Source organism: Salmo trutta, chromosome 33, assembly GCF_901001165.1.
Source record: "Salmo trutta chromosome 33, fSalTru1.1, whole genome shotgun sequence".
Lineage (NCBI taxonomy): Eukaryota > Metazoa > Chordata > Actinopteri > Salmoniformes > Salmonidae > Salmo > Salmo trutta.
Window position 1 is genome coordinate 24,748,695 of NC_042989.1, and position 27,728 is coordinate 24,776,422.

At 41.0% G+C, this 27,728-nt stretch overlaps 1 protein-coding gene across 4 annotated transcripts in view; it reads right to left on the reverse strand.

Moving 5' to 3' along the window:
• Positions 1 to 6,427, reverse strand: part of LOC115172737 (ral GTPase-activating protein subunit alpha-2) — a 200,117-nt gene extending 193,690 nt beyond the window's left edge. For 3 of the 4 annotated variants that reach the window (XM_029730450.1, XM_029730447.1, XM_029730448.1), the window contains exon 1: positions 6,186 to 6,427. In XM_029730450.1, the coding sequence (XP_029586310.1) occupies positions 6,186 to 6,291 (106 nt within the window). In that variant the 5' untranslated portion in view covers positions 6,292 to 6,427. The remainder of the gene's footprint in view (positions 1 to 6,185) is intronic. The other variant, XM_029730449.1, reaches the window with a different exon arrangement.
• Between the last annotated feature and the right edge of the window lie 21,301 nt (positions 6,428 to 27,728).

Consider the following 27,728-nt stretch of genomic DNA (forward strand, 5'->3'; position numbering starts at 1 on the left):
ACAAACTGTCATCCTAATGGCAACACTAGACAGACACGGACCTGCTAATGGCTGTCTAGTGTCACCTAACCTGTATAGCACAGTTCACACCTACGCCCAGCTATTCACAATGGATTTGAGATTGCGGCTTCTGGCACAGGACTTGATATCCATACCAGAGTCAGGCCAATGGCAGAGGGTTGAAATGCCACTGTGACTGTGTAGCCCATTACTGAGCAAAACAGAAGTCTGGATTTACACTAAAGCTGTGGTATTAAAATTATCTGAACAAGTATTATTGACTCATTTGGCTGACAACAATAACATACAATGAGGTATTGCCCTTAGTCATTCATTGCTTCCGTTGGTTAGGCCTGTGGTTTCCAATGTCACTGATGTCAATGTGAATTATAACAATGACCCATCTTTCTCTATGGTATGAAATGACTAGCCTTGTCCTACCGTGTGTGAGCCTTTTCTAAAGGAACAATGCATTGTTTAATGTGAGCTTCATGAACACATTCTCAACATAATACACTTCAAGGCAGGGCAGAAGGTGTATTTCGCACTGTGGTATTCATTGCGATAACTTAGGCCTAACTTGTTCAGCGAGTAGGCAGATCAGAAATATTTTGAATAGCCATGTCTCTTATTCGGGGGCTTGACAACTTCACTAAATGCAGTCCAGTACGAGCATTGAAAGAACTCCAGCATATGAAAAATAATTCCCTGAAGGCAGGTTGCTTGTTATCATTACAGAGGCTGTTTGAGAGTTTATTTACAGTCGGAATGCTACATGAACTGCCCAAATCACACCCATCAAGGAGGTAGACGATTGAACGTGCGTAGATGTAAATGACATGGAAATTTAGACTGGTTTAGTTTTCTGATAAGCTGGTGTCCAGAGAAAGTGAGTAGGCTGATTACAAGCTGAGCTTTACACTTCAAAGAACACACATTGACTTTCTAAAATAGACTACTCAGTCACATAGCCTGACTGTCATTTATTAACGCAGCTGGCTAAGATGTGCTTCTAAATTCTGACACATTAGCAGAATCACAGCAATACGCTGGTATTCTATGGTACGTTGAACATGGTGTTCGAAAGTAGTCTACACTGTGGACAGGGGTTAAAGATAACGAGTTCAAAGCTATCCAGTGTGGTTTGAAAAGAGGAAAATCACATGCCAAGAGGTCTCAGCTTGACTCAGCAGGGAAAAGGACCTTGTTGAGTGGGTTTCCGATGTGGCAGTCAGAGCTTTACCTCCTAACAGCAGCTATCCCAGTTGACCCTGATCCCACCAACATTCACAGCAAAAGCATGGAGAGGATGAAGTGACACTGTGGTAAACATCCCCCCTGTCTTTTCCACACACACAGTTATCACCAACAACACTTGCACTTATTTACCATTGTTCCCATGGAGGCCACCTGCTGTTTTAGGTCAAGGAAGTTGTTTACACTGCATCTTAGAAAAAAATTATAATAAAGCAAATTTACTCTGAATTGTTGTCTTGGCTTTTTCCATTGCCTTTGAGGTAAGCCTATACTCCAGAGTCTCAGGCATTTAAGTGTGTGAATGCACACGTACTTTGTGTGTGTGTGTGTGTGTGTGTGTGTGTGTGTGTGTTATCCCAGTTAAGGAATAGCCATGCACTGCTCCAGTCACAGAGGAGGTGTGTGATCAGGGGGTCTAGCAGGCTCCTGTAATGAACAACCTCAGCCAGATCCAGCCAGGCATGACCAGAAAATAAACATACAGCCGCTCTCACACTCAACATGACATACATGCTAACTGGGCACAAAACCAACACAAAGAAGCTCCAGTGAAAATAGACTCTGCAGAATGCCTTTTCAAGTACAGCACTTTTAGGGCAAATGGGCCAGGAGCTATTCCTGGCCTTGTGACTGACCATAGCCTAGTGATGTCATGCTATGATATTCAGCTTAAATCAAACTTGAGTTAAGCTGAATCAACATGGATAGGGGTAATGGTTTCAGGATGTCCCTGACATTTAGAAGAAACTTTAATATCAGTCCTATCTTGATATCAAAAACATTGTAAGTGGCATGTTTTATCTTTCGGTAAGAATGGAGGGAGTGCAGTGACATTTGCCTGTAATTCTTTCGTAAGTGTGTGTCTGAGTTAGAATAAAAAATATGCCTTTTGAACATGAAAATAACAACCACATCGTTTTGTAAGCTTTCAACATCATTTATAGCAGCACACATCATGGTGAACAGTGAGCAATAATAATAATAACAATAATAATAATAAAATAGGCCAACCTAAACTCCCTGCTGTGTAAAGCAGCACCTTATCACTCATCCCTACTTCCTGTCCACATAGGGAAAAGCCAGCACCAGACCAGGAGGAAATCCTTCCTTTGCTGCAAACACCGACTGCAGGAGGGGGATGGCCATTGAACATCAATATGGAGGGCCAGCTATCAGCCACTGCAAACAGACATACTACTTACTGTCTATTATCTATCCTGTTTCAGAGTCACTTTACCCCTACCTATATGTACAACACTACATGACTGACAGTATGTGGACACCTACTTGTCGAATATCTCATTCCAAAATTAATATGGAGTTGGTCCCCCCTTTGCTGCTATAACAGCCTCCACTCTTCTGGGAAGGCTTTCCACTAGATGTTGGAACATTGCTGCAGGGACTTGCTTCCAGTCAGCCACAAGAGCATTAGTGATGTTGGGCGATTAGGCCTGGCTCACAGCCAGCATTTCAATTCATCCCAAAGGTGTTCATTCGGGTTGAGGTCAGGGCTCTGTAAAGGCCAATCAAGTTCTTCGACACCGATCGAGACAAACCATTTCTGTATGGACCTCGCTTTGTGCACGGGGGTATTGTCATGCTGAAATAGCAAAGGGCCTTCCCCAAACTGTTGCCACAAAGTTGGAAGCACAGAATCGTCTAGAACGTCATTGTAGCATTAAGATTTCCCTTCACTGGAACTAAGGGGCCTAGCCCGAACCATGAAAAACAGCCCCAGACCATCAGTTGGCACTTTGCGTTGGGGCAAGTAGCGTTCTCCTGGCATCCGCCAAAGCCAGACAATTTTTACACGCTACGTGCTTCAGTGCTCCCGTTCTGTGAGCCTACCACTTCACGGCTGAGCCATTGTTGCTCCTAGACATTTCCATTTCACAATAACACTTACAGTTGACCGGGGTAGCTCAAGCAGGGCAGAAATTTGACGAACTGACATGTTGTAAAGGTGGCATCCTATGACTGTGCCACGTTGAAAGTCACTGAGCTCTTCAGTAAGGCCATTCTACTGCAAAGGTTTACTATGGAGATTGCATGGCTGTGTGCTCAATTTTGTACACCTGTCAGCAATAGGTGTGGCTGAAATAGCCGAGTCCACTAATTTGAAAGGGGTGTCCACATACCTTTGTATATATAGTGAATATAGTGCATCTACCTCAATTACCTCGTACCCCTGCACATCAACTCGGTACTGGTACTCCCTGCGTATAGTCACGTTATTACCCGGTACTCCCTGCGTATAGTCACGTTATTACCCGGTACTCCCTGCGTATAGTCACGTTATTACCCGGTACTCCCTGCGTACAGTCACGTTATTACCCGGTACTCCCTGCGTACAGTCACGTTATTACCCGGTACTCCCTGCGTACAGTCACGTTATTACCCGGTACTCCCTGCGTACAGTCACGTTATTACCCGGTACTCCCTGCGTACAGTCACGTTATTACCCGGTACTCCCTGCGTACAGTCACGTTATTACCCGGTACTCCCTGCGTACAGTCACGTTATTACCCGGTACTCCCTGCGTACAGTCACGTTATTACCCGGTACTCCCTGCGTACAGTCACGTTATTACCCGGTACTCCCTGCGTACAGTCACGTTATTACCCGGTACTCCCTGCGTATAGTCACGTTATTACCCGGTACTCCCTGTGTATAGTCACGTTATTACCCGGTACTCCCTGTATATAGTCACGTTATTATCCGGTACTCCCTGTATATAGTCATGTTATTACCCGGTATTCCCTGTATATAGTCCCGTTATTACCCGGTACTCCCTGTATATAGTCCCGTTATTCCCTGTATATAGTCCCGTTATTACCCGGTACTCCCTGTATATAGTCACGTTATTACCCGGTACTCCCTGCGTATAGTCACGTTATTACCCGGTACTCCCTGTATATAGTCACGTTATTACCCGGTACTCCCTGCATATAGTCACGTTATTACCTGGTACTCCCTGTATATAGTCACGTTATTACCAGGTACTCCCTGTATATAGTCACGTTATTACCCGGTACTCCCTGTATATAGTCACGTTATTACCCGGTACTCCCTGTATATAGTCACGTTATTACCCGGTACTCCCTGTATATAGTCACGTTATTACCCGGTACTCCCTGCATATAGTCACGTTATTACCTGGTACTCCCTGTATATAGTCATGTTTGTATTTTTTTACTCGTTATCATTATTTGTTATTCACATAATGTATTTACTCCTTTGTTGTATCTTTATCCTTGCATTGTTAGAATAGGACCCGTAACTAAGCATTTCACAGTGACAAATAACATTTGATTTGCCTTATCTTTACCCACACATGAGGACAAGTAAAACAGAAGTAACAGACTGCCTCGGCCCACTGTTGACCTCTATCTTGATTCTTGACCATACAAGTCTTGACATTGAATCTGCAGTGTCAGCAGGAAAGTGCACTGATATGCCGAAAGTGTAGCAGTAGCCTATTAATCATTTATGCACTACTTCAGCAATTGTAAACAGTGGTTGTGAGATGGAGATTCGTACACAGACGTAGTGTAAAGTGGTTGACAGGTAGGGCCTAAAGGACAGGGGGTTCATCCCAGATATAGGGGTTCTACAGGTCAGCGAGCCTGTTATAAGGACTCAGACATGGTGAGTAAATTTCAATGGTCCAACGAGTGTAACCGGCGTGAAATGACTAGCTAGTTAGCTGGTGCGCGCTAATAGCTTTTCAATTGGTGACGTTACTCGCTCTGAGACTTGAAGTAGTTGTTTCTCTTGTTGTGTAAGGACCGCAGCTTTTGTGGAGTGATAGGTAACGATGCTTCGTGGGAGCTGATGTGTGCAGAGGGTACACTGGTTCGAGCCCAGGTAGGGGCGAGGAAACACTGTTACACTAGCATACCGCTTCAAAGTGAGCTTCATTAAAACACCATACGAAGACAGTGGGAGTCTCGTTTTTTCCCCCTATTTAAAAATATTGACAAACATCCCTTGTCTGTCATGAATATTAAATACAATTATATTTTAACTTACTCTGCAAAATGTCCGTGGGGTTGGTTCTTAATTTTGACAAAATATCAACAGGAAATTATTATTAAATGCAGTTATCTGTTTGTGACAATCAAGATTCGTTTGCGCATCACCTAAGGCACGTGCACGCGGTGCATACAAATCGAAGTCTTACAGGTGTTCAGTTTACATGGTTATGTGCTCGATGCATCAAAAACTCGGGTATATAATTGACATTTTGTCTCAAACTTCGAGCACTAGAAGGACCAACCGGTAGAGTAAGTTTAAATGTACTTGTATCCAGCATTCTGGCTTGTAATGAACGATTTTGCAGTACTTAATTTCAGGCAGTGGCTACAAACAATGCCTATTTTGTTAGTGTAAGCTAGCGATCTAAGTTACATTCCAGTAAGTTAGACAGTGGCTATGTTAGCTAGCAAGCCCTTGAAGGACGAAGTTGACAGTTAACAATAGCAGCCAACTTGCATAACAAAACTGGCCATTAATTAGTACCAGTGATATTAAGCTAAGTACCCTGTTAGCAAAAAGCTAGGTGGCTAAAGGTAATGAGTTGGTTTTTGAAAACCTGCCTGCTGTTCTGCTGACTGACATGCTAATCAGTTAATTTAGCTAGCCGTTCTACAATGACATTGTGGCTTGCTAGCTAGACAGACGCGCTAGCCACAATGGATGGCTTGGTTTAACGTTAGCTAACAAGTTCCACGTTTATATCAGCGTGACGACAAATAAATATATTCGACGTTGTAAACAAATCATTGGATTCAAAAGGTATGCACGCATGTTGCTAGCTACAGAGCCAGCTAACGTTAGGTAGTATGCTTGGACGCAGGTACCATCAATAATCAAGTGAGCGAGCCACTGCACGGTGCTGCAGCAAAGCTCGTTGACGTTTCACTCACCTAACAGTGACCGGAGGTGCTTCAGTCGGGTCAATACATCCTTCTTTGGGTCCAGAACTTTCTGTGTAGATTTCTTGACGTCTCCATGGCCCCTTCGAGTGAACATTCCGCTGTAAAACGCAATCTGGAATTAGCTACGTCTTTTTTAACCTACAGTCAGCCAATGATTTGACAGTGCCACTTTCCTCACCACCGCTCTATTCTTGCTCGTCAAACATACGTTTCGCCGCTAGTCACCTCCCTTTTCGTGGTTTTGTAAACACGGAAGCGCAGCTCGTTGCGTGGCCACGCCCCCTGTTGGACGTAACCAGCAAGCACTTGTACCATGCTTACAATTTTTCACAGAAATGTAATAATGTCACTGGCTCTGATATGATTATTAAAGTCGATTCTGTAGTTTCGACGGCCTGACATTGCCACTTTTGTTTTGGTAAACTAAACTGAGGCGAGAGATGGGAGTTGGAGAAATGCACCACTCTCAAATTCATTGACAGTCATAATCTTCAGGGCACTTAGCACCACAAAACATACTAAATAAATACTAAACACAAAGCATAGTGACTTTATAAAAACAACTGGCTAGTTTGTACTCGCTAGTCTTTCTAGCATCATAGCCTATACAAGCCAGTTGATTTTATAAAGTCAATATGCTTTCTATCTAGTATTTATTTAATATACATGTATAAGAAGTGTCCTTGCAGTTTTGAAGATTAAAGCCCTATTCCACCTTGTACATGGTTTATGGAGGCATATCATTTGGGGGGAGGCATGTTCCTATGGGGAGGCATTGTCTGATAGAACAGTGCCATTAAATTATGCCAACATGCCACCCTATAGATCTGCACCTTTTTAACCTTTATTTCAACAGGTCAGTCCATTCAGAACCTATTCTCATATTCACTGGCTGAAGGCAACCAATTTAAATGTAATGAAGAATTATTCTAATCTAAGAATTATTCTAATATCCTGAATATTTAGGAATTTAAAAAGACAAAAAAAAGTGAAGATTTGTTGTGTGCTTTAGTCTTTTCATGCCAAATGTCTACAAACAGGTGCTGGAAATAAACATAAGTTCTTAATTATCTATGCATAGTCACTTTACCCCTACCTACATATACACATTACCTAGACTAACCTGTACCCCACACATTAACTCGGTACCGGTACCCCCTGGATATAGCCTCGGCATTGTTACTTTGTATTACATTTTTTACTTTAGTTTATTTAGTAAATATTTTCTTAACTCTATTTCTTGAGCTGCATTGTTGGTTAAGGGCTTGTAAGCATTTTCCAGTAAGGTCTATTTGACGCATGTAACAAATACAATTTGATTTGATTTGGAGCATTATTTTTCTTTGGAAAACCATGTGCTCTTAAAGCAACCCTTTACTTGATCCAAGTAAAGGGTAGGGACATCCCAAAGATTCCAGACAGCACGGACCCTTTCAGAAAATTAGCTGTGAATGGCAAGTTAGCTCCAAAGTGTTACCTGGTGTTTACCTTTGGTACTGCTGCTAAAGCTGGCACTATAAATTACCTTCTTGTAAATATACATCACAATCACAAAAATTTTATTATTAATAAAGGTTATTTTCCATGAAGAATAATTGTGGGACTTGCTTTAGCTCTTTAAAAGTATTTTTGTTGTAGTGGAAGAAGTTTTAAAAGTTTTAATTAAGCAAAGTAGTGAAATATAGTCAAAGTTAAATATATTAAAATACCTGGTCTGGTGACTTTGATCGACTACTATATCAACCTTATTACATTGCCGTGTGTTCCTATTCTATTGAAATGAATTTATTCTCAAGCAAAGGAATCTGTAAGAAAGAGACCTAGGGATCAGTCTTTCTAGAATGACACTGGCAACTAGGTGTTGGTGAAGTGGAAGAGTTGTGGTACCAGGTTTCCAAGTTAATGGTTTTTGTTATTCTCTTGTAGGCCCTCCAGTGAGCAATAGGGCAACAAAGTTACTTAAAAAAATATTGAATAAAGTTGTAGGATAAAAAAATCTAAGCTAAATATACTAATATAAAAGATCCCAGAAATGTTCCATATGCACAAAAAGCTTATTTCTCTCAAATTTTGTGCACAAATTTGTTTACATCCCTGTTAGTGAGCATTTTATCCTTTGTCAAGATAATCCATCCAGCTAACAGGTGTGGGATATCAAGAAGCTGATTAAAGAGCATGATAATTACACAGGTGCACCTTGTGCTGGCCACTAAAATGTGAAGGTTTGTCACACAACACAATGCCACAGATGTCTCATGTTTTAATGGAGAGTGCAATTGGCATGTTGACTGCAGGAATGTTCACCAGAGCTGTTGCCAGATAATTTAATGTTAATTTCTCTACCATATGTCGCCTCCAACGTCGTTTTAGAGAATTTGGCAGTACATCCAACCGGCCTCAAAACCGTAGACCACGTGTAACCATGCCAGCCCAAGACCTCCACATCCGGCTTCTTCACTTGCGGGATCGTCTGAGACCAGCCACCCGGACAGCTGATGAAATTGTGGGTTTGCACATCCGAATAATTTTTGCAAAACTGTCAGTAGCAGTCTCAGGGAAGCTCGTCAGCGTCCTCACCTTTTTTACATTTTTATTTTTTATTTCACCTTTATTTAACCAGGTGGCAAAGCAGTTCGACACATACAATAACACAGTTACACATGGAATAAACAAACATACAATCTATATACAGCATGTGCAAATGAGGTAGGATAAGAGAGGTAAGGCAATAAATAGGCCATGGTGGCAAAGTAATTACAATATAGCAATTAAACACTGGAATGTTAGGATGTGCATAAGATGAATGTGCAAGTTGAGATACTGGGGTGCAAAGGAGGAAGATAAATAAATACATACAGTATGGGGATGAGGAAGATTGGATGGGCTATTTACAGATGAGCTATGTACAGGTGCAGTGATCTGTGAGCTGCTCTGACAGCTGGTGCTTAAAGCTAGTGAGGGAGGTAAGAGTCTCCAGCTTCAGAGATTTTTGCAGTTCGTTCCAGTCATTGGCAGCAGAGAACTGGAAGGAGAGGCGGCCAAAGGAAGAATTGGCTTTGGGGGTGACCAATGAGATATACCTGCTGGAGCGCGTGCTACAGGTGGGTCAGTAGCGGTTCTGGGGGGGGGGGGGGGGGGGGGGGATTTGTGCCCCTGTGACAACAATTTTGGACCCCCTTGTGGCCCCCCTAAATGTGGAGTATGAACACATCTTTGCTATCGTTCTTTTTTACATCCGTTATTAGACAATGGCAACGCGGAACACTAATTTAACCCACACATTTTCTAGAGGGAAGGCTTTAGGCGGAACACAACAGTATCGTACCACATGCAAAATTATATGACAACAATAACGTCTAATGTAACTGGCCCCTCGAACAGTACAACTGGTCTCAGCTTGGCCCCCCCCCCCAGTTGAAATGGTCTAGAACCGCCACTGGGGTGGGTACTGCTATGGTGACCAGTGAGCTGAGATAAGGCGGGGCTTTACCTAGCAGGGACTTGTAGATGACCTGGAGCCAGTGGGTTTGGCAACGAGTTTGAAGCGAGGGCCAGCCAACGAGAACATACAGGTCGCATTGGTGGGTAGTATATTGTGATAGACTGCATCCAGTTTGTTGAGTAGAGTGTTGGAGGCTATTTTGTAAATGCCATTCATCCGCCACCATCACCTCTTGTTTCAGCATGATAATGCACGGCCCCATGTCGCAAGGATCTGTACACCATTCCTGGAAGATGAACATGTCCCAGTTCTTCCATGGAAAGAGAAAGCATCCAAAATATTGAGCATGTTTGGGATGCTCTGAATCAACGTGTACAACAGTGTTCCAGTTCCTGCCAATATCCAGCAACTTCGCAAAGCCATTGAAGAGGAGTGGGACAACATTCCACAGGCCACAATCAACAGCCTGATCAACTATGCAAAGGAGATGTGTCGTGCTGCATGAGGCAAATTTTGGTCACACCAGATACTGACTGGTTTTCAGAACTATACTTTCTTTTTAAGGTATCTGTGACCAACAGATGCATATCTGTATTCCCAGTCATGTAACATCCATAGATTTGGGCAGGGATCATTAACTAGATTCAGCCGCAGGATGACTTTTTTCTTGAGCGGATGGTCGGGGGGCCGGAACACAAATAATTTGAAGATATTAAATTGACTGCAAAAAGCCCAAATGTATATACTATTTGACAAAGTAAATAACTTAACTTGCTTACATTTGTATACGATCACATATTACGTATTATGCATGGGAATATTTGTGAACACATTTCGAAAATTAAAATAACTTGGAACTGATTTCCTTTTTTTTTTTACCGTTTTTTTATGACCAACAATGAGAAAAAAATCAGGCAAAGCTTGGGGGGGGGCAAATAAAATCACCTGAGGGCCAAATACGCCACCAGTTGGGGAACCCTGGATTAGGGCCTAATGAATTTAGTTCAATTGACTGATTTCCTTATATGAAGTGTGTATCAGTAAAATCTTTTAAATTGTTGCATGTTGTGTTTATTATTTTTATTTTGGAGTAAACATTTTTGGGGGTAAATCAGCTTTAATATTGTGCATGGATTGTAGCTTCCATCAATGTAATTGTCTGCATAATTTCCAATCCCCCATATATCCTACCGATCCTTGACTTCGGCGATGGCATGTCAAAACAGCCCCCAACACTCTACTCAGCAAATTGGATGTAGTCCATCACAGTGCCATCCGTTTTATCACCAAAGCCCAATATACTACCCACCACTGCGACCAGTATGCTCTCGTTGGCTGGCCCTCACTACATATCCGTCGCCAAACCCACTGGCTACAGGTCATCTATAAGTCTTTGCTAGGTAAAGCCCCGCCTTATCTCAGCTCACTGGTCACCATACCAACACTCACCCGTAGCACACACTCCAGCAGGTAAATTGCACTGTTCATCCCCAAAGCCAACACTTCATTTGGCCGCCTTTCCTTCCAGTTCTCTGCTGCCAATGACGGGAAAGAACTGCAAAAATCTCTGAAGCTGGAGTCTTATATCTCCCTGTCTAACTTTAAGCATCAGCTGTCAGAGCAGCTTACCGATCACTGTACCTGTACACAGCCAATCTGTAAATAGCACACCCATCCCCATATTATTACTTACCCTCTTGCTCTTTTGCACCCCAGTATCTCTACTTGCACATAATCATCTGCACATCTCTCACTCCAGTATTAATGCTAAATTGTAATTATTTTCGCCTCCATGGCCTATTTAATGCCTACCTCCCTACTCTTCTACATTTGCACACACTGTACATAGATTTTTCTATTTTTATTTTATTTTGTGTTATTGACTGTATGTTTGTTTGTGTAACTGTGTGTTGTTGTTTTTGTCGCACTGCTTTGCTTAATTTTGGCCAGGTCGCTGTTGTGAATGAGAACTTGTTCTCAAGTGGCCTGCCTACCTGGTTAAATAAATGTGAAATAAAAAAAGGAAAAATAAAATAGTGTTTGGGTAAATATATATTTCTATATATACATACACATACCCACATATACAGTGCCTTGCAAAAGTATTCACCCCCTTGGCATTTTACCTATATTGTTTTCTTACAACCTGGAATTAAAAAATATTTTTGGGTGGTTTGTATCATTTGATTTACACAAAATGTTTTTTATTGTGAAACAAACAAGAAATAAGACAAAAAAACTGAACTTGAGTGTGCATAACTATTCACCCCCCCTCCCACCCCCAAAGTCAATACTTTATAGAGCCACCTTTTGCAGAAATTACAGCTGCAAGTCTCTTGGGGTATATCTCTCTAAGCTTGGCACACCTAGCCACTGGGATTTTTGCCCATTCATCAGGGCAAAACTGCTCCAGCTCCTTCAAGTAGGATGGGTTCCGCTGGTGTACAGCAATATTTAAGTCATTCTCAATTTGATTGAGGTCTGGGCTTTGACTAGGCCATTCCAAGACATTTAAATGTTTCCCTTAAACCACTCGAGTGTTGCTTTAGCAGTATGCTTAGGGTCATTGTCCTGCTGGAAGGTGAACCTCCGTCCCAGTCTCAAATCTCTGGAAGACTGAAACAGGTTTCCCTCAAGAATTTCCCTGTATTTAGCGCCATCCATCATTCCTTCAATTCTGACCAGTTTCCCAGTCCCTGCCGATGGAAAAACATCCCCACAGCATGATGCTGCCACCACCATGCTTCACTGTGAGGATGGTGTTCTCGGGGTGATGAAAGGTGTTGGGTTTGCGCCAGACACAGCATTTTCCTTGATGGCCAAAAAGCTACATTTTGGTCTCATCTGACCAGAGTATCTTCTTCCATATGTATGTTTGGGGAGTCTCCCACATGCCTCTTGGCGAACACCAAATGTGTTTGCTTATTTTTTTCTTTAAGCAATGGCTTTTTTCTGGCCACTCTTCCATAAAGCCCAGCTCTGTGGAGTGTACGGCTTAAAGTGGTCCTATGGACAGATACTCCAATCTCCACTGTGGCGCTTTGCAGCTCTTTCAGGGTTATCTTTGGTCTCTTTGCTACCTCTCTGAAATAATGCCCTCCTTGCCTGGTCCGTGATTTTTGGTGGGCGGCCGTCTCTTGGCAGGTTTGTTGTGGTGCCATTTTCTTTCAATTTTTTAATAATGTATTTAATGGTGCTCCGTTGGATGTTCAAACTTTATTTTTATTTTTTATAACCCACCCCTGATCTGTAGTACTCCACAACTTTGTCCCTGACATGTTTGGAGAGCTCCTTGGTCTTCATGGTGCCGCTTGCTTAGTGGTGTTACAGACTCTGGGGCCTTTCAGAACAGGTGTATATATACTGAGATCATGTGACAGATCATGTGACACTTAGATTGCACACAGGTGGACTTTATTTAACTAATTATGTGTCTTCTAAAGATAATTAGTTGCTCCAGATGTTATTTAGGGCCTTCATAGCAAAGGGGGTGAATACATATGCACGCACCACTTTGCCGTTTAAAAAATATATATATATATTTTTAAACAAGTCATTTTTTTAATTTCACTTTTCCAATATGGACTATTTTATGTATTTCCAAATCATGAAATCCCCCCCAAAAAATTACAGGTTGTAATGCAACAAAATAGGATAAACGCCAAGAGGGATGAATACTTCTGCAAGGCGGTGAATAGAACAACTGGCACAGTTCAGACTGATTAAACTTGTGATGCATGCAATAGTGGTAGACCTCTGACCTACTAGCAATGTCATGACTCTGAGACACATCTGATCTGGCCATCCAAGTGACCCCAAAGAACATAGTAATACAGAAGGGAGACGATGGCCCCCTATTTCCATTGGAAACTATTGCCCCCCTGCTTGGCATAATGCACCCTGTAGGACTGGCAGAGAGACAGGGCAAAGTGTTACAACACTGTGTTATTTCTAGCAGGATCCCCCCACCCCACCCACCTGCCACTCACTTGATCTGTTAACTGGAAGCCTTTACTGTCCAATAAAGACATGTGGTTTTATGGAAGATAGGCCTCCTGCAGTTAAAGTGAGCTACAGGTTATGCTGCACTATACAGAGTACAGCGTGAGATTTTGGGTGTTGGAGGCAGGGAAATTACATTTTCTAAATAAGAACAAACTGAATTTGAATGTCAGATATTCACAACCACACAATCCCTTGTATAGTCAGGTACACTTAGGTTTTATTTTCAAATATTAGAGCGTGCTCACAAAGCACTAGCTTAATGGGGTAGAATCTGAGTCTAATGCCTATTTATCATACTGATTTACTCAACTAAGGTAATAGCAAAGGTTGTGAGAAGATTACTGAAATGGCCAGGTGGTGGTGTACAAAGCAGACTCAACATTACCTTTTTTGCCAACCTTTCTGTTTGTGTCTCCTTGGAGAACAAATTATAAAATATCAAATTATTTAAAATAAGATTGGAAATAAACGAAGTGAAGCACAAACATACAATGAGGGAAAAAAGTATTTGATCCCCTGCTGATTTTGTACGTTTGCCCACTGACAAAGAAATGATCAGTCTATAATTTTAATGGTAAGTTTATTTGAACAGTGAGAGACAGAATAACAACAAAAAAATCCAGAAAAACGCATGTTAAAAATGTTATAAATTGATTTGCATTTTAATGAGGGAAATAAGTATTTGACCCCCTCTCAATCAGAAAGATTTCTGGCTCCCAGGTGTCTTTTATACAGGTAACGAGTTGAGATAAGGAGCACACTCTTAAAGGAGTGCTCCTAATCTCAGTTTGTTACCTGTATAAAAGACACCTGTCCACGGAAGCAATCAATCAGATTCCAAACTCTCCACCATGGCCAAGACCAAAGAGCTCTCTAAGGATGTCAGGGACAAGATTGTAGACCTACAAAAGGCTGGAATGGGCTACAAGACCATCGCCAAGCAGCTTGCTGAGAAGGTGGCAACAGTTGGTGTGATTATTCGCAAATGGAAGAAACACAAAAGAACTGTCAATCCATAGTCACCAAGAAAACAATTGGTAACATACTACGCCGTGAAGGACTGAAATCCTGCAGCGCCCGCAAGGTCCCCCTGCTCAAGGAAGCACATATACATGCCCGTCTGAAGTTGCCAATGAACATCTGAATGATTCAGAGGACAACTGAGTGAAAGTGTTGTGGTCAGATGAGACCAAAATGGAGCTCTTTGGCATCAACTCAACTCACTGTGTTTGGAGGAGGAGGAATGCTGCCTATGACCCCAAGAACACCATCCCCACCGTCAAACATGGAGGTGGAAACATTATGCTTTGGGGGTGTTTTTCTGCTAAGGGGACAGGACAACTTCACCGCATCAAAGGGACGATGGACGGGGCCATGTACCGTGAAATCTTGGGTGAGAACCTCCTTCCCTCAGCCAGGGCATTGAAAATGGGTCGTGGATGGGTATTCCAGCATGACAATGACCCAAAACACACGGCCAAGGCAACAAGAAGAAGAAGAAGCACATTACGGTCCTGGAGTGGCCTAGCCAGTCTCCAGACCTTAATCCCATAGAAAATCTGTGGAGGGAGCTGAAGGTTCGAGTTGCCAAACGTCAGCCTCGAAACCTTAATGACTTGGAGAAGATCTGCAAAGAGGAGTGGGACAAAATCCCTCGTGAGATGTGTGCAAACCTGGTGGCCAACTACAAGAAACGTCTGACCTCTGTGATTGCCAACAAGGGTTTTGCCACCAAGTACTAAGTCATGTTTTGCAGAGGGGTCAAACACTTATTTCCCTCATTACAATGCAAATCAATTTATAACATTTTTGACATGCGTTTTTCTGGATTTTGTTGTTGTTATTCTGTCTCTCACTGTTCAAATAAACCTACCATTAAAATTATAGACTGATCATTTCTTTGTCAGTGGGCAAACGTACAAAATCAGCAGGGGATCAAATACGTTTTTCCCCCACTGTAGCAAAGTCTTATTCCCCTCGTCTTTAGATAACGTCATCATAATTTTCTGCAGAGTGAGTGAAAATGTATGTTTTTTTCAAACAATTACATTGTGACCTCAGAGTAGAGAATGCTTATTTTTGGGGGGGAAACGCTATTGTATAAGACTATTGTTCTGTGTCTTGAACCTATGGACTGTGAGGGTACCAACAATCCAATTTACTAGTTGTGCAGACATTGAAAGGGAAAGACCTTCACTCTGAAAGACAAAGAGCCTAAGTCAGTAGGCGTTGATATGAGGAATCCATTTGCAGATGGAGAAAATATGAGGGAATAAATGTACTGTGGGCATTAGGCACGGTTTCAAGGGCATAGATTAGGTATTGGTTCACATGAATGACAGACCAGAATCCTTGTTGTAAAAACATAAATGTCACTGAACAGTGCCAAAATACTGTGTATCCTTATCTAACAGAGTAACACATGCTCTGGCTGTCATTTATATTATAGAGTAGGACTATTGCATAATGCAGCAAACATTTTAAAGTACTCTTTATACTCAACCTATTTTCACGAGAATTGCAGTTAACATCTGCTGCAGATTCTATATCAAGGCAAACAGGAAATGTAATGCTAGAAGGTCAACATGAGGGTGGTAGTCTATTTCTCTGGCACAGTCAGTGTACCTGGAGCGCTGTATCTTGGCACAGATTGTGCTTGAGACCATCTCTCCTTTCCAAGGTTTCCTTCAAGTCTCAATACATCCATTGAATGGCAGCTGATCATGCAATGGAGGGCATGGAGTGTGGTCAAAGAGGAAGAGTGTAATCAGCCATGGGCTATCAGTTTGGTATGACACCCATCATCAGAAGTGGACCATTCTAAGAAAAGGGGAGGTTGTCTGTCACAACAGATGGTGATTACACAAGCCCTGTTGTTTGGAGTGATGAATGAAACACACAGACAGGCGATTGGCATCATCAGCCCCTCTAATTACTGTAACCATCATTAGGCCTACCATGTTGTTTTGGAAAACACCTCCCCGCTTCAGGTGCAGCGTATTGCTTATCATCAAGACTATATAAAGCATCTACAATATCTTTACTTAAGGGACTGGGTTTATTTTTAAGTTATGACTTTATACATATGTAGTTCTAAAAAATCTTCTGGAAATCACATCGTTTTAAAACGGTCTATTTTAACTGTCTTTGAGGGTCACAAAACAGAAATTAATAAATGAAGGTGCATTTGACTTACTAAACAGAGGGTGGCACTATAACCCAAATGTTTCCATGTCAACGGGCCGCCTGACTGAATCAAATCCAAGGTTTGAAAAGCACTTGTCTGTTCTAAATTGTTGTTATAAAGAGCTTGGAAATACTTGACTTTTCTCCTTGTATGTTTATGGATTTCCTTTTTGTACATGTAAGTGCCATTAGAGCGAATGTATCTCATTAGAATATGTTTAGGTCTTGAGGATAATGAATGACATAATTATCCATCGACAATGTCATTTCGAATAGAAATATAGGACTACTATGGGATTGCTGAACATTCTATCATTCAGCAACTTTGCAATTAATGGAGACAGATCAAAAGATCTACAGAAATAGGTTCTAGCTGTGGGTGATCACCCACAACTTCTTGAGATTGAAACGTGATACTGTGTGAAGATGAAAATTAGATCACATGCATAGAAGATAACTTGTGCATGAATAGAAACCGCTTGGCGTTTCAGAAATTGATTTCGAGTAGGTTAGCCTTTGGGCCTACTAGGCAATGATTAACTATGAATAATTCAAATGGTTTTTTTAAGTAAAACATCTGAGTTGATTTCAGGTCATGAATGCAGGGGGATCGTGATGGAGCATGGAGGACGGCCGACCTTTAGCCGACAGAGAACAGGCGCTCTTTGAAACAGGTAAAGCCAAAATTCAACAGTTATCCTCTATCTAATTCCAATGCCCCACCACCAGGGGTCGTCATGGTGCCCTTGAGTAGCCTGTCTAAAGGAGGCCTACAGTATTTATTAGGCCTATTTATCCATGTATCTATCTATTTGATGAATGCAAAACCCTGCTTTAGACCCACTGTCATTTCGTCAATATTTTAGAAACAGAAATAGGTTTGAGTACTTTTCTTCTCTGGTGAAAATAATCATAAAGATAAACTATTTGATTTGGTCCAGGGAAATATCCATAATATTTATCAAGGTTACATAAGGTAGGCTTCCTATTAATTACAAGTGAGCCTTCATATTTCTGTATGATTTCATATAGCGTAGTTCAGTGTGCAAATAGTAATCTATTTCTCTGGTGTTTGTAATGCATAGATACTTTTGAGCATATTTTCCAAAAGGTTAATGAGGGACACTGAAGTAATTAAAACAAGAATGTTATAAGGCAGAGTTTTTCATAAACTGTTCATGGAACCATACCAAACACTTAATTAAAACTAAAGTGACACCATTTTGTATCTTCGGAGACAATCTGGTGTGAAATTAATAATCATAATAATAAGAGAATGAAACCAATAATGTGGAGTAAGAATATATTTTTTGCTGTATGCATGGCAGGGGTGTGTATCATATATACATGCTCCATGCTACGCTGAAAAATTGTTATTCCTTATTCTTCACTTTAAAATCTGATTCCAATTTAACTTGTGGTCTGACACTTTACAGTGACACGCGAAGGGATGTTTAATTGAAATGGCCACACTTTAATTGGATTTGATCAGATATAAAATTACCTCCTGAATGAGAATCTTGTGTCTGGAATGGTTTCCACTGTACATCAGTTAAGGAGCTGAAATCATGTGTCCATTCATGTAGACATCAGTGTGCAGTGGCAAAATCATTCATTCTATGGCCTTGCATTTGAAAGACTGACATCTACTGTATGTGACAAATACAGGAAATTGCTTGAGAGACAATGCCCTACTTAAACGGGCTCCTGTAATGTCAGTCACGGGATCCAGAGGGTCCATGCTAATTTTGTTTTTCTTTATCCTTAATGTTGTTATCCATCCACCATTGTTATTGTACACACAGTCATACGAAGGTACATTTAAAAGCACATTCAACCAAAATGGCATTTGACATTATCCCACAAGCTATTTTCCGCATGGCTAATTGTATGCGGTTACCAATCATGATATCCCTGTCTAGTTGATCGTGCCAGAAGCCTACCCTGATATGTGTGATAAGGAGAGGGAGGCAACATGCATATCATGAGAGGTTGGGCTGTAGTGACCTCTTGGGTAGAGATAGTCCTCTGCCCTCCCACCTCAGCCCGTTCACAAGCCTCCACATGGCCCTATAGCAGACAAACCTGCAGCTCCTCTCTCTGTCTGTGATTGGATCATCGGCAGTGAATGCCCACGCCTGCAGTGGCCAACTGCCCTTTGCAGCAGAGCCTGTCTTAACTGTGTATGGTTGGATCAGCAGCCTTCTGGCATCATGATCAGAGATGATACTACTATAGCTGTTATTACATCCAGATAACAGCTTCCTGCATAGAGGATAGGATGTGTTGTACCATTAAAAATATGGAGATAATGTGTTGAATTGAATTGTGGATCTCCATTCTTAATATCTAAAAGCTGCATTTCATTCATTATGTTTTCATTCCCTGTAGTGATGACTCTGATTAGAATATTTTTCTTTATATTCATTCACGTTGCTCTTTTTATTGGACAGCTAACAGCAATGAGAGATCCATAGGACAACCTGACCTGAGTTGAGACAAGGAAAGCCAGTGTGTGGATTCTGAGTTGTGGGATCATTAGCTGAGTTCTCTACTAGTACCAACAGTTCTTCTCTCCCGTGTGTGTTTACTGTGCAGTGCCTGGCCCTGATCCTAGCCACAGGGGTGTGAAATAACAAGCACTAGAGGGATTTTCACTTGGCTCACTATCAAACCTGTCTACAAACATTAACCTCTAACAAAGTGAATATATAGAACTATGCTCGTCTTTGAAAAGTCAATCCATGTAGTGTATTGTGTTCAATTTACAACTTTTATTTCTCTAAATGCGGCACAATTAGAGACCATGGTTATATTTTGGTTCCCATGGGAGAAGCTAGATGTGTGTCTGGCTTTTTGTGCTGCTGTTTGCTGCTCCTGTTGAGTGAAACCTGTTTTATTGCTGTATCAATGGAATCCAATGCTTCATTGCAAAGGTAAACAGCCGTGTTTCTAAATGTGCTGACAGGAAATCAATGGCTGCTTTCCCATGGGCAGCCAATTAACACGACACTTGTGCTGTGTTGCTACATGGGCCCCATCTCTTTGTCTCTTGCATCAGGTGAAATGAATGAGAGACACAGACCAGCAGATAAAGAGTCAGGGAGGTTAGGAGTAAACACACAAGTGATACTCATGCTCTGTTAATAGTGGCTAGTACACCTCACAGTTACTGTATGTTTTGACATTACTGAATTGTAATTATTTGTCATTGTTATAAAGGTATTATCTTATTGCAGTATTTTCTGTGGATAACTAATGGTTATTCAACATTAATGACATGTTTTGACCTACTCCCAGCATTGCTATACACAAGAGAAAGATGTATTTGGCCTATAAAATACAGTAAAGGCTTATAGTAAACAGTGCATTGTCATCTAAATGGTAGTAGCTACAACTACAGATGGTCAGCCTCATAATCAGGAAACAGATGCTCTGTGCTGAATCTTAACTTGAGTGCTGTGGAAAAGCAGTTTTATAAAATGGCCTCTGACTGAATTGTTCTCTTACTAGAAATTGAAAGCAGTCAAGGAAAGAAAACATTTAAAATGTCCAATCCTGCTCTATCCTGTGAGAGTGACACTTGCGGATTTCCACTGTGGACAAGGTGTCAGTACAAACACTGATAGACAAGAGGGAATAAAGAGCCTCATGACAAACTTTCGTGGGAAATGTCAGCCTTTCATGGTGTTGAGAAGACCTATTTCATATCTATTACAGCAGGGTTTCTGTCTGCCGATATTTCAGATTTCAGTCCTCCCGCACAGCAAATCCTCTGCCAATCTTCCCCCTTAAGAATCTTTGCCAGTCCCTGATGCGTTATTCCCTCTACCTCCCTCTCTCCCCTCTGATGTGACAGAACAAACCATGAGCTATTAGGATTAAGGCTTTGAAAAGATCTTTGAAGCTGCTCAGGTTTCTTTTAACTGGGAACTGACAATATGAGCTGTGTGGCAGCAGGCACTGAATGATTGGTAGTCTACCTCAGTGAGTTCTGCTGTTATTCCCTACCCCCACACACTCTCTGTCCAATCCTGCTAAACCCCCAGCACTGCTCTTGTGTATAATGTACACAAATGTGTATTTATTCACTGCTCTATTTAGCAGGTTGTTATGGATGCTGGCCAGAGATTATTTGTCTCGGTGCCCTGGTAGTATCTGAATTGTTGCCCGGAATAAAATCAAGAAAATAGCTACTTTTTTTGAATTATTTCTTGTTAGAACATAGCGGTGACAAGAGCTTCAGAGGTTACAAACCGATGAAATCTGAAGAACAGGGAAAAACACAGAGCAATGTGGGATGGAGAGAAAAGAGGCCGTTAAAAACCACATAAAAAGAGAAGCCATAACCCACGTGTACTTGCTGAGTTGATGTCTGTATGTGTGTGGATGTGTATGAGAGTTTCCGGCCATGTGTCTGTCTTTTTAAAACTCAATAGCACGTTGTGTTGTAACCTATCTGACTGGAAATTAAATGAGTTGGATCACTTTCACACCAAAGCTTCTTAAAAGCACTGGTAGATATTCCAACAGGTTTTATTTTCGTTTTTTTCAGGCCATTCATGTAGACAGTAGAACTGAATATTGAAATATGGAATGCCATGGCGATGTGAAGGAGATCAAATTAAGTTAACCTGACAGGCTGCATACCTCGCTTTAGTCACACATACAGCAATAACAAATGTGCACATACCATTGCTATGCATCTCCCACAATCAAAATATAGGATTTTTTATCTAATCACCCCCATGGATATCTTTTATCGTGTTCTACCTAAGGTGACGGGGCTAATGTCATAGCAAATATTTTAACTGTAGTTTTGTCTTCCAACATTTCTGAGGGTTTCATTTAGATATTCCCTGTCTCTCTCTCACTGCTAGGGTTAAATATGCACATTTGTGTGTCAGTGGAAGACAGTGTAGATAATGGCAGCATGCAGGAATGGAGCCATGGGGAAGGCAGCGTAGAGTCAGTCTGCCTCCCTCGCTGCAGCATCGCACAGAGAGACAAGGTCTCGGGGATCTGCCACCATAGAGCACATATTGATCTGCCATCGCATCTTATCTCAAACAACTTTAGATTAAAATGCTCAACACTGGCTCTCTCTTCTCAACTGAAGGCCTTTCTATCTCTGAGTGGAGTATTTCATATCTCCCATGAAGTAGCTAGGCCTACCTATCTCGAGTTTTACCACCATCTTGCACAGAAAGTGCTCTGACAATTAACCGTCTAACGACACTTCCGATCTAAAGAATGTGAATAATAATTTGGTTTGATCTTCTCTCGATGCTGTTTATTTTGCCAGTGTTTTTTTGTTAGCTTGTTGGCTTTTTTCTCTCCTCCAGGCACTGTTGTCATAATCCAGACAATTGGCTGGTGTTACTGTATATTCCTCTTCTGGGAAATGGCTGGGAATCAGATCCAAACCGGGTCTCATTTAATGTCCTGTACAAACGAGCAGGGAAGGAACGGCTGAAGCCTTGACAAAGGCCCTGGTATAAAGAGCAGAAAGCCTGGCCAGACAGACAACCTAGCCGGCCTCCAGGGTTTTGACTTTGGCCAAACAAACGTTTGTTTTCAAAGTGTTTTATAGTGTGATGGATTAAAGCGGATGCAGTCTATGGGCCCCCCTGCATCCCCTCAAACGGTGCATTGAGGAGCCGGGAGCACCTGTTAGGGGTGCCCCCAGGATGATATTGAGCAGGGCTTTGTGGGTAGCAAAGTCAAAACAAAGCTGTCAGTGAGGGCTCATTCATCTTTGATGTTCATTGATGAGAAAAGTGGTGGGCCTTGACAGAGCATTGTTTCTTCTAAGTGGTGCCCATTGATAGCCAGAAAGCCACGTTCGTTTTCGGCCCCTGACGGGTGGAGCTCATTTTAAAATGCTTAATGGTGCATTTAACCGGCCCAAAACACAGCGCTAAGAAGCAGCCCTCTGCCATTGGCTCAGGACTGTTTCCCCTCCTCCTAAATGGCCTATAAACAATAATAAAATGGTAATAGTGTGTGAATGGGTAGCACCGATGGCCATGGATGTATCGTTAATTCATGGACCCTTACAAATCCCGTTTTGTGAATCAAGATCCAGAGACAAGGGCATTGACTGCCATCAAGACAAGTCTTCTTCCTGCATGGCTATCTGTCTCACTCTGGAACTGCTTCACTCCTTTCGTCTCAGACACTGGATAGCTTCCATAAAGCAGGTTCTCATGCCATTGTTCAACTAATCACATCCTCTCCAATAATTTCATAGGATGTGACAAGATAAGATAGCACATTAATATTCACTATCTCCTCATCTCGAATAAAGGAGAAAAAACATGTGAGAAGGCAGCAAGAAGAAAATGGAAATACATTTTTAGCAGTTTCCGTTTTGTGTATTGGCTTGAAAAGAAAACACGCCAAATTAATGTTATCTACCTCAAATCCTATTAGTATAAGGTTAATTTGGTGGCAACAATTTCAAAACCTCTTCATATCAACACATCAACTGGTGTCTTTGAATGCTCGCTTTTTATTGGAGTACATTTTGTAAATTGATATGATTGTCAGATATAGTATCTTACTGATTCATCTGGGATATTACTTGCAGTATTTGTACTGTATGTGCATCAGTGTGGTTGAAAATCTATTCAGTATTACAATCTTTATTGTTTATAAAGGGTTTATAAAGGGTTTATAATTACATCATTAATGGTTATTTAATCTTCTGTATATTCATTATAAGCCATTCATAAACGGTTATATTGCATTGGTCAAAATAACTGGTCAGTGTTTGCCAAATAGTGAGCCAATATTTACCTCCAGTAATTAATCATTTATAAATGCGCTTATAAGATTAACCCTTATGTATCATCATGCAACCTTATTTTCAATTGTTGCTCAGTTAAATTACCACTTCTCTGTGAAAGTCCAAGTATGGTGAACGCTCTGGTGTGAAATGATAACCGTGATACCTTTGGTTGGTGAACAGTAGAGGAGGTATCCTCTTACAACATTAGATGTTTGGGTCTTCATACCCACCATTCATTTACTGAACATGTTTAACAAAGTGTTGAGTCTTCTCTCGTGTATACAGTGATGAGTACCCAATACTACCTATAAGTATGTCTGAACTCTGAATGAACTCTAAAATCATCTATAAATGATTTACCCACATGTATAACTGCTAAAAATATATCTTATTTTAAAGTGACAGACCTATGAACATTTATAATTGAGTTATAAACATTTGTAGCTGCTAAAATTATACATAAAAAAAAATGGTAATCCACTGACCATTAACAAATAAGTTACCAACATTTATAACTGCTGAAAATATACTTTTAAAGGTGCAATATGCAGATATTGCTCCGCCATTTCCTGGTCAGTACAAGCAATCATGGTGTAGAGAATCATTGTACCATCTAAACCGCTGTGAAATATATTTTCCATAACCAAGAATATTGTATTTTCAGCAGTTTGAAGCTGGTGTACAAAACTGAAAGTAAAAGAGCAAAAATGAAACATAAGAATCATAGAAATAGGGCACATAGAACAGATCTACCACTTCATAGGTTTGCTTTCAATGAGAATGACAGACCTATAACCTTAAAAGAAAGTGGATACCTTCTGGAAATGTATTAATGTTAAGTTACAAACATTTTATAACAGTATATCATCTCGTCAAATATGCAATACATAGTAAGAACAAAATGGAATTTAAAAGAAGGATACATTGGGGAAAACATTAAAGTGCAGTGACTCAAATCTGTAGCTTATCCTTGGTAGTGAGTAGCCTAGCTAATTCCGATAAACAGGAGTGTCTTCCCTTACAAAAAAAGATTGCAGTCAGAGTGCAGTAAACGAGTGCAGTAACCTGCAGTATAACTGCAATCAGAGTGCAGTATAACTGCTGTATGCAGAAAATACTGCATTCAATATAAAACGTTCTTTACTGCAGTAATTTTGCAGTATAACTGCCATTCAACTGCAGTATACTGCCGCTATTCTGCAATTACTGCGTCCAAAATACCACAGTCGACTGCAGTTACTGCACTTTTACTTTAATATTTTTTTGTCCGGGTTTTTCTCCCCTTTTTAACATTGCAAGTCAGAATAGAAATGTATAACAGATAAAACAGGGTTTCATGGTCCCCTTCTGAGTCTTCATCCATTTATTTATTGTTACGCGTTTTCCCATCCTGGAGTCTGAGACCTTGCGGGAGAGAAGAGGAATGTATGGCAATTTAGCATAGCCACTAGTTACATTACTATCATCATTAACATGATTTCTACCATTTAGGCGTAGCTAGTTATGTTATCCACTTCTAACTAATAATAATAATAGCTAGTGTTTAACAATACTTGCTATACTAGATAGCTACCACAGATGAAAGGGGTTAGCTAGTTATCACAATTTTGCTAATACACTAGCTAGTTAACTAGTAAATGCATCTTAAAATTGGAACCACTCTTGTTTGTGTGCTGACGAAGGATGCTAGCTAGGTAGCTAACTTAGATAGCTAGAGACTATAGCTGAGTTCAAAGGTTAGATAACTAGCTAGCTAGTATGATAATCCACAAAAGCTAGCTAAACAAATTGCATGGAAACTCTGTCATGTCGATGTTAGCTAGCCCCCTAAGGTCGATGTCCGCGCCACCACATTAATCTAATTAGCTCAAAAAGTTAGTTAGTGGTTTTTTGCATTGGATCCGTCTCAATCCACTGCATCCGCCTATAGCCCTATTCAGACAGGATTAGTTTTACTAGGGGTGGTTGGGTAATGTAATTATGTGAAAACCGTGCCAATATATCCTCCAAACACTGGCTTCGAGGGCATGATCACTTTTATTCAACGGGTTACCAACATATTCAAATGATTGACATCATTTATTCATACTATTCATCCTTCCACAAGATACAGTCCCGACACAAATCTAGGGTTGCTACCCAAGCCGGCTGGTCGTTCGTTCTAAATATTCCATTGCCGATTTTGGCTGGCAACGTTCTTATCCCTTGCTTGCTAGCTAGCCAATTTACAGTCACGTCAAAAAGCACAGCCAGAATAACAGCAAAGTAGCTGCATTTGCATTTGTTTAAGATGTTTTCTAGTGACATTTATTTGGATACATCCATAACAATGAGCTAATGAGGCAAGATTACGCCTGGCATAGAAAATGTGCTCACTCTTCAGGACACTTGTTCAGTGGAGCTAGCCAACAACACAGCTAACACAATCAATTCAAACGGAAGCTGGAAAGACTGCAAACTAGCTGCACCTCATTCAATTTTACGTTTTTTCAATTGACATTCCTTTGTATATATCCATAAAAATTATGCCAGCTGATTCATGATTTTGCCTGGCTGAGAAACACTGCCTGCTTGTCTGTCTCGTCCCGACTCTCAACATGTTATTTACTATGGGACAGCTGGAGATAGAATTTGAATATTGAAACAATGTTGCAAATGTCGGAGAGACAGACAGCAAGGTTTATATAAATCTTCGATGTTGAAAAGTAAATGTTAGTCTAAAAGAAATGTGAGATAATGTCTAGACACTTTTTATAGTGGAGATCAAGTTTATAAATTGCTTGGCTGGGCTGATGGGACAGTGGATTGCACAGTCAGATGGAACAGAGTAAATAGGCATTTTAAAATCATAGATTTAGCCGGTGGTAAATTGTGGAATAGACACTGGCTGGAATGTGGTTTTAACCAATCAGCATTCAGGATTAGACCCACCTGTTGTATAAAGTTTATTATAAATGGGGTGGTTTGAGCCCTGAATGCTGATTGGCTGACAGCCTTGGTATATCAGACCGTATACCACAGTTATGACAAAACATTTATTTTTACTGCTCTAATTACATTGGTAACCAGTTTATAATAGCAATAAGGCACCCCGGGGTTTGTGGTATATGGCCAATATACCACGGCTAAGGGCTGTATCCAGGCACTCCCTCATGCATTATTGCTTAAATAGAACCCCCCTCCCCCCGGCCTAAACAGGGCTTAGACTCTTATGGGAGAGCCAGCTGGCAGCTGTGGTTTGCTAGCTAGCGAAGATAACTAGCTAGCTAGCCAGCAAACGTGATCTACTTAACTAGTTAGCTATATCATGCCAAAGATTATCTCATGTTAAGTCGTCTAGCAGAATGTCTATACTCAAAAATGTTTTAGGTTTTACCAAATGATGCTACTTAGCTGGCTAGCTGGTGTTTCCTAGCTAGCTAGGTAGGAAAGAGGGGCAAGCAATAGTCATCTAGATAGCTACTTAGCTAACTGAGCATTATGCTAAATCATCCAGCAGAACTTCTGTATTCAAAAGTGAACCACATTGCATAGAGAATTTACCCGCTCTCTATCAAAAATGGTTATCTTGTGTACAATGTTTCTTTCGCACAATCTCTTCTGTCTGGCCTTTATACACTTCTCATAGCCACATCCATCATGATTCTTCACGAGGTCACATGATGTCAGTGTCAACACAACATTCTGGGAACTTTCCAGGTCCTCTTTATTTCAAGCACGTTTCACAGATGGGCATATATCACAATATAGGCACATTTTTCAGAAATCAGCAAATCATACCAATAATATGGCTTGAGATATTGAGATGAAGCCTTCATTCCTGGGATAAATAAGTGTACCAATGCATCAACAGGGTTTCAAACGTGGGGCAAGACACATCATGGGAGTTGACCATTGGTCTGATAACCAACCATTTCTGTTCCTGGGACAAAGCACCAATGCATCACACCCACGGTGCCACCATTGAAAATAAATTTGCATGATGATACATAAGGGTTCAATATTATATGCATTTGTAAGGGAATTTATAAATGGTTAATAGCCGGAGTGGCTCACTATTTGGCAAACACTGACTGGCTATCACACTATTTTTACCAATTTGTTA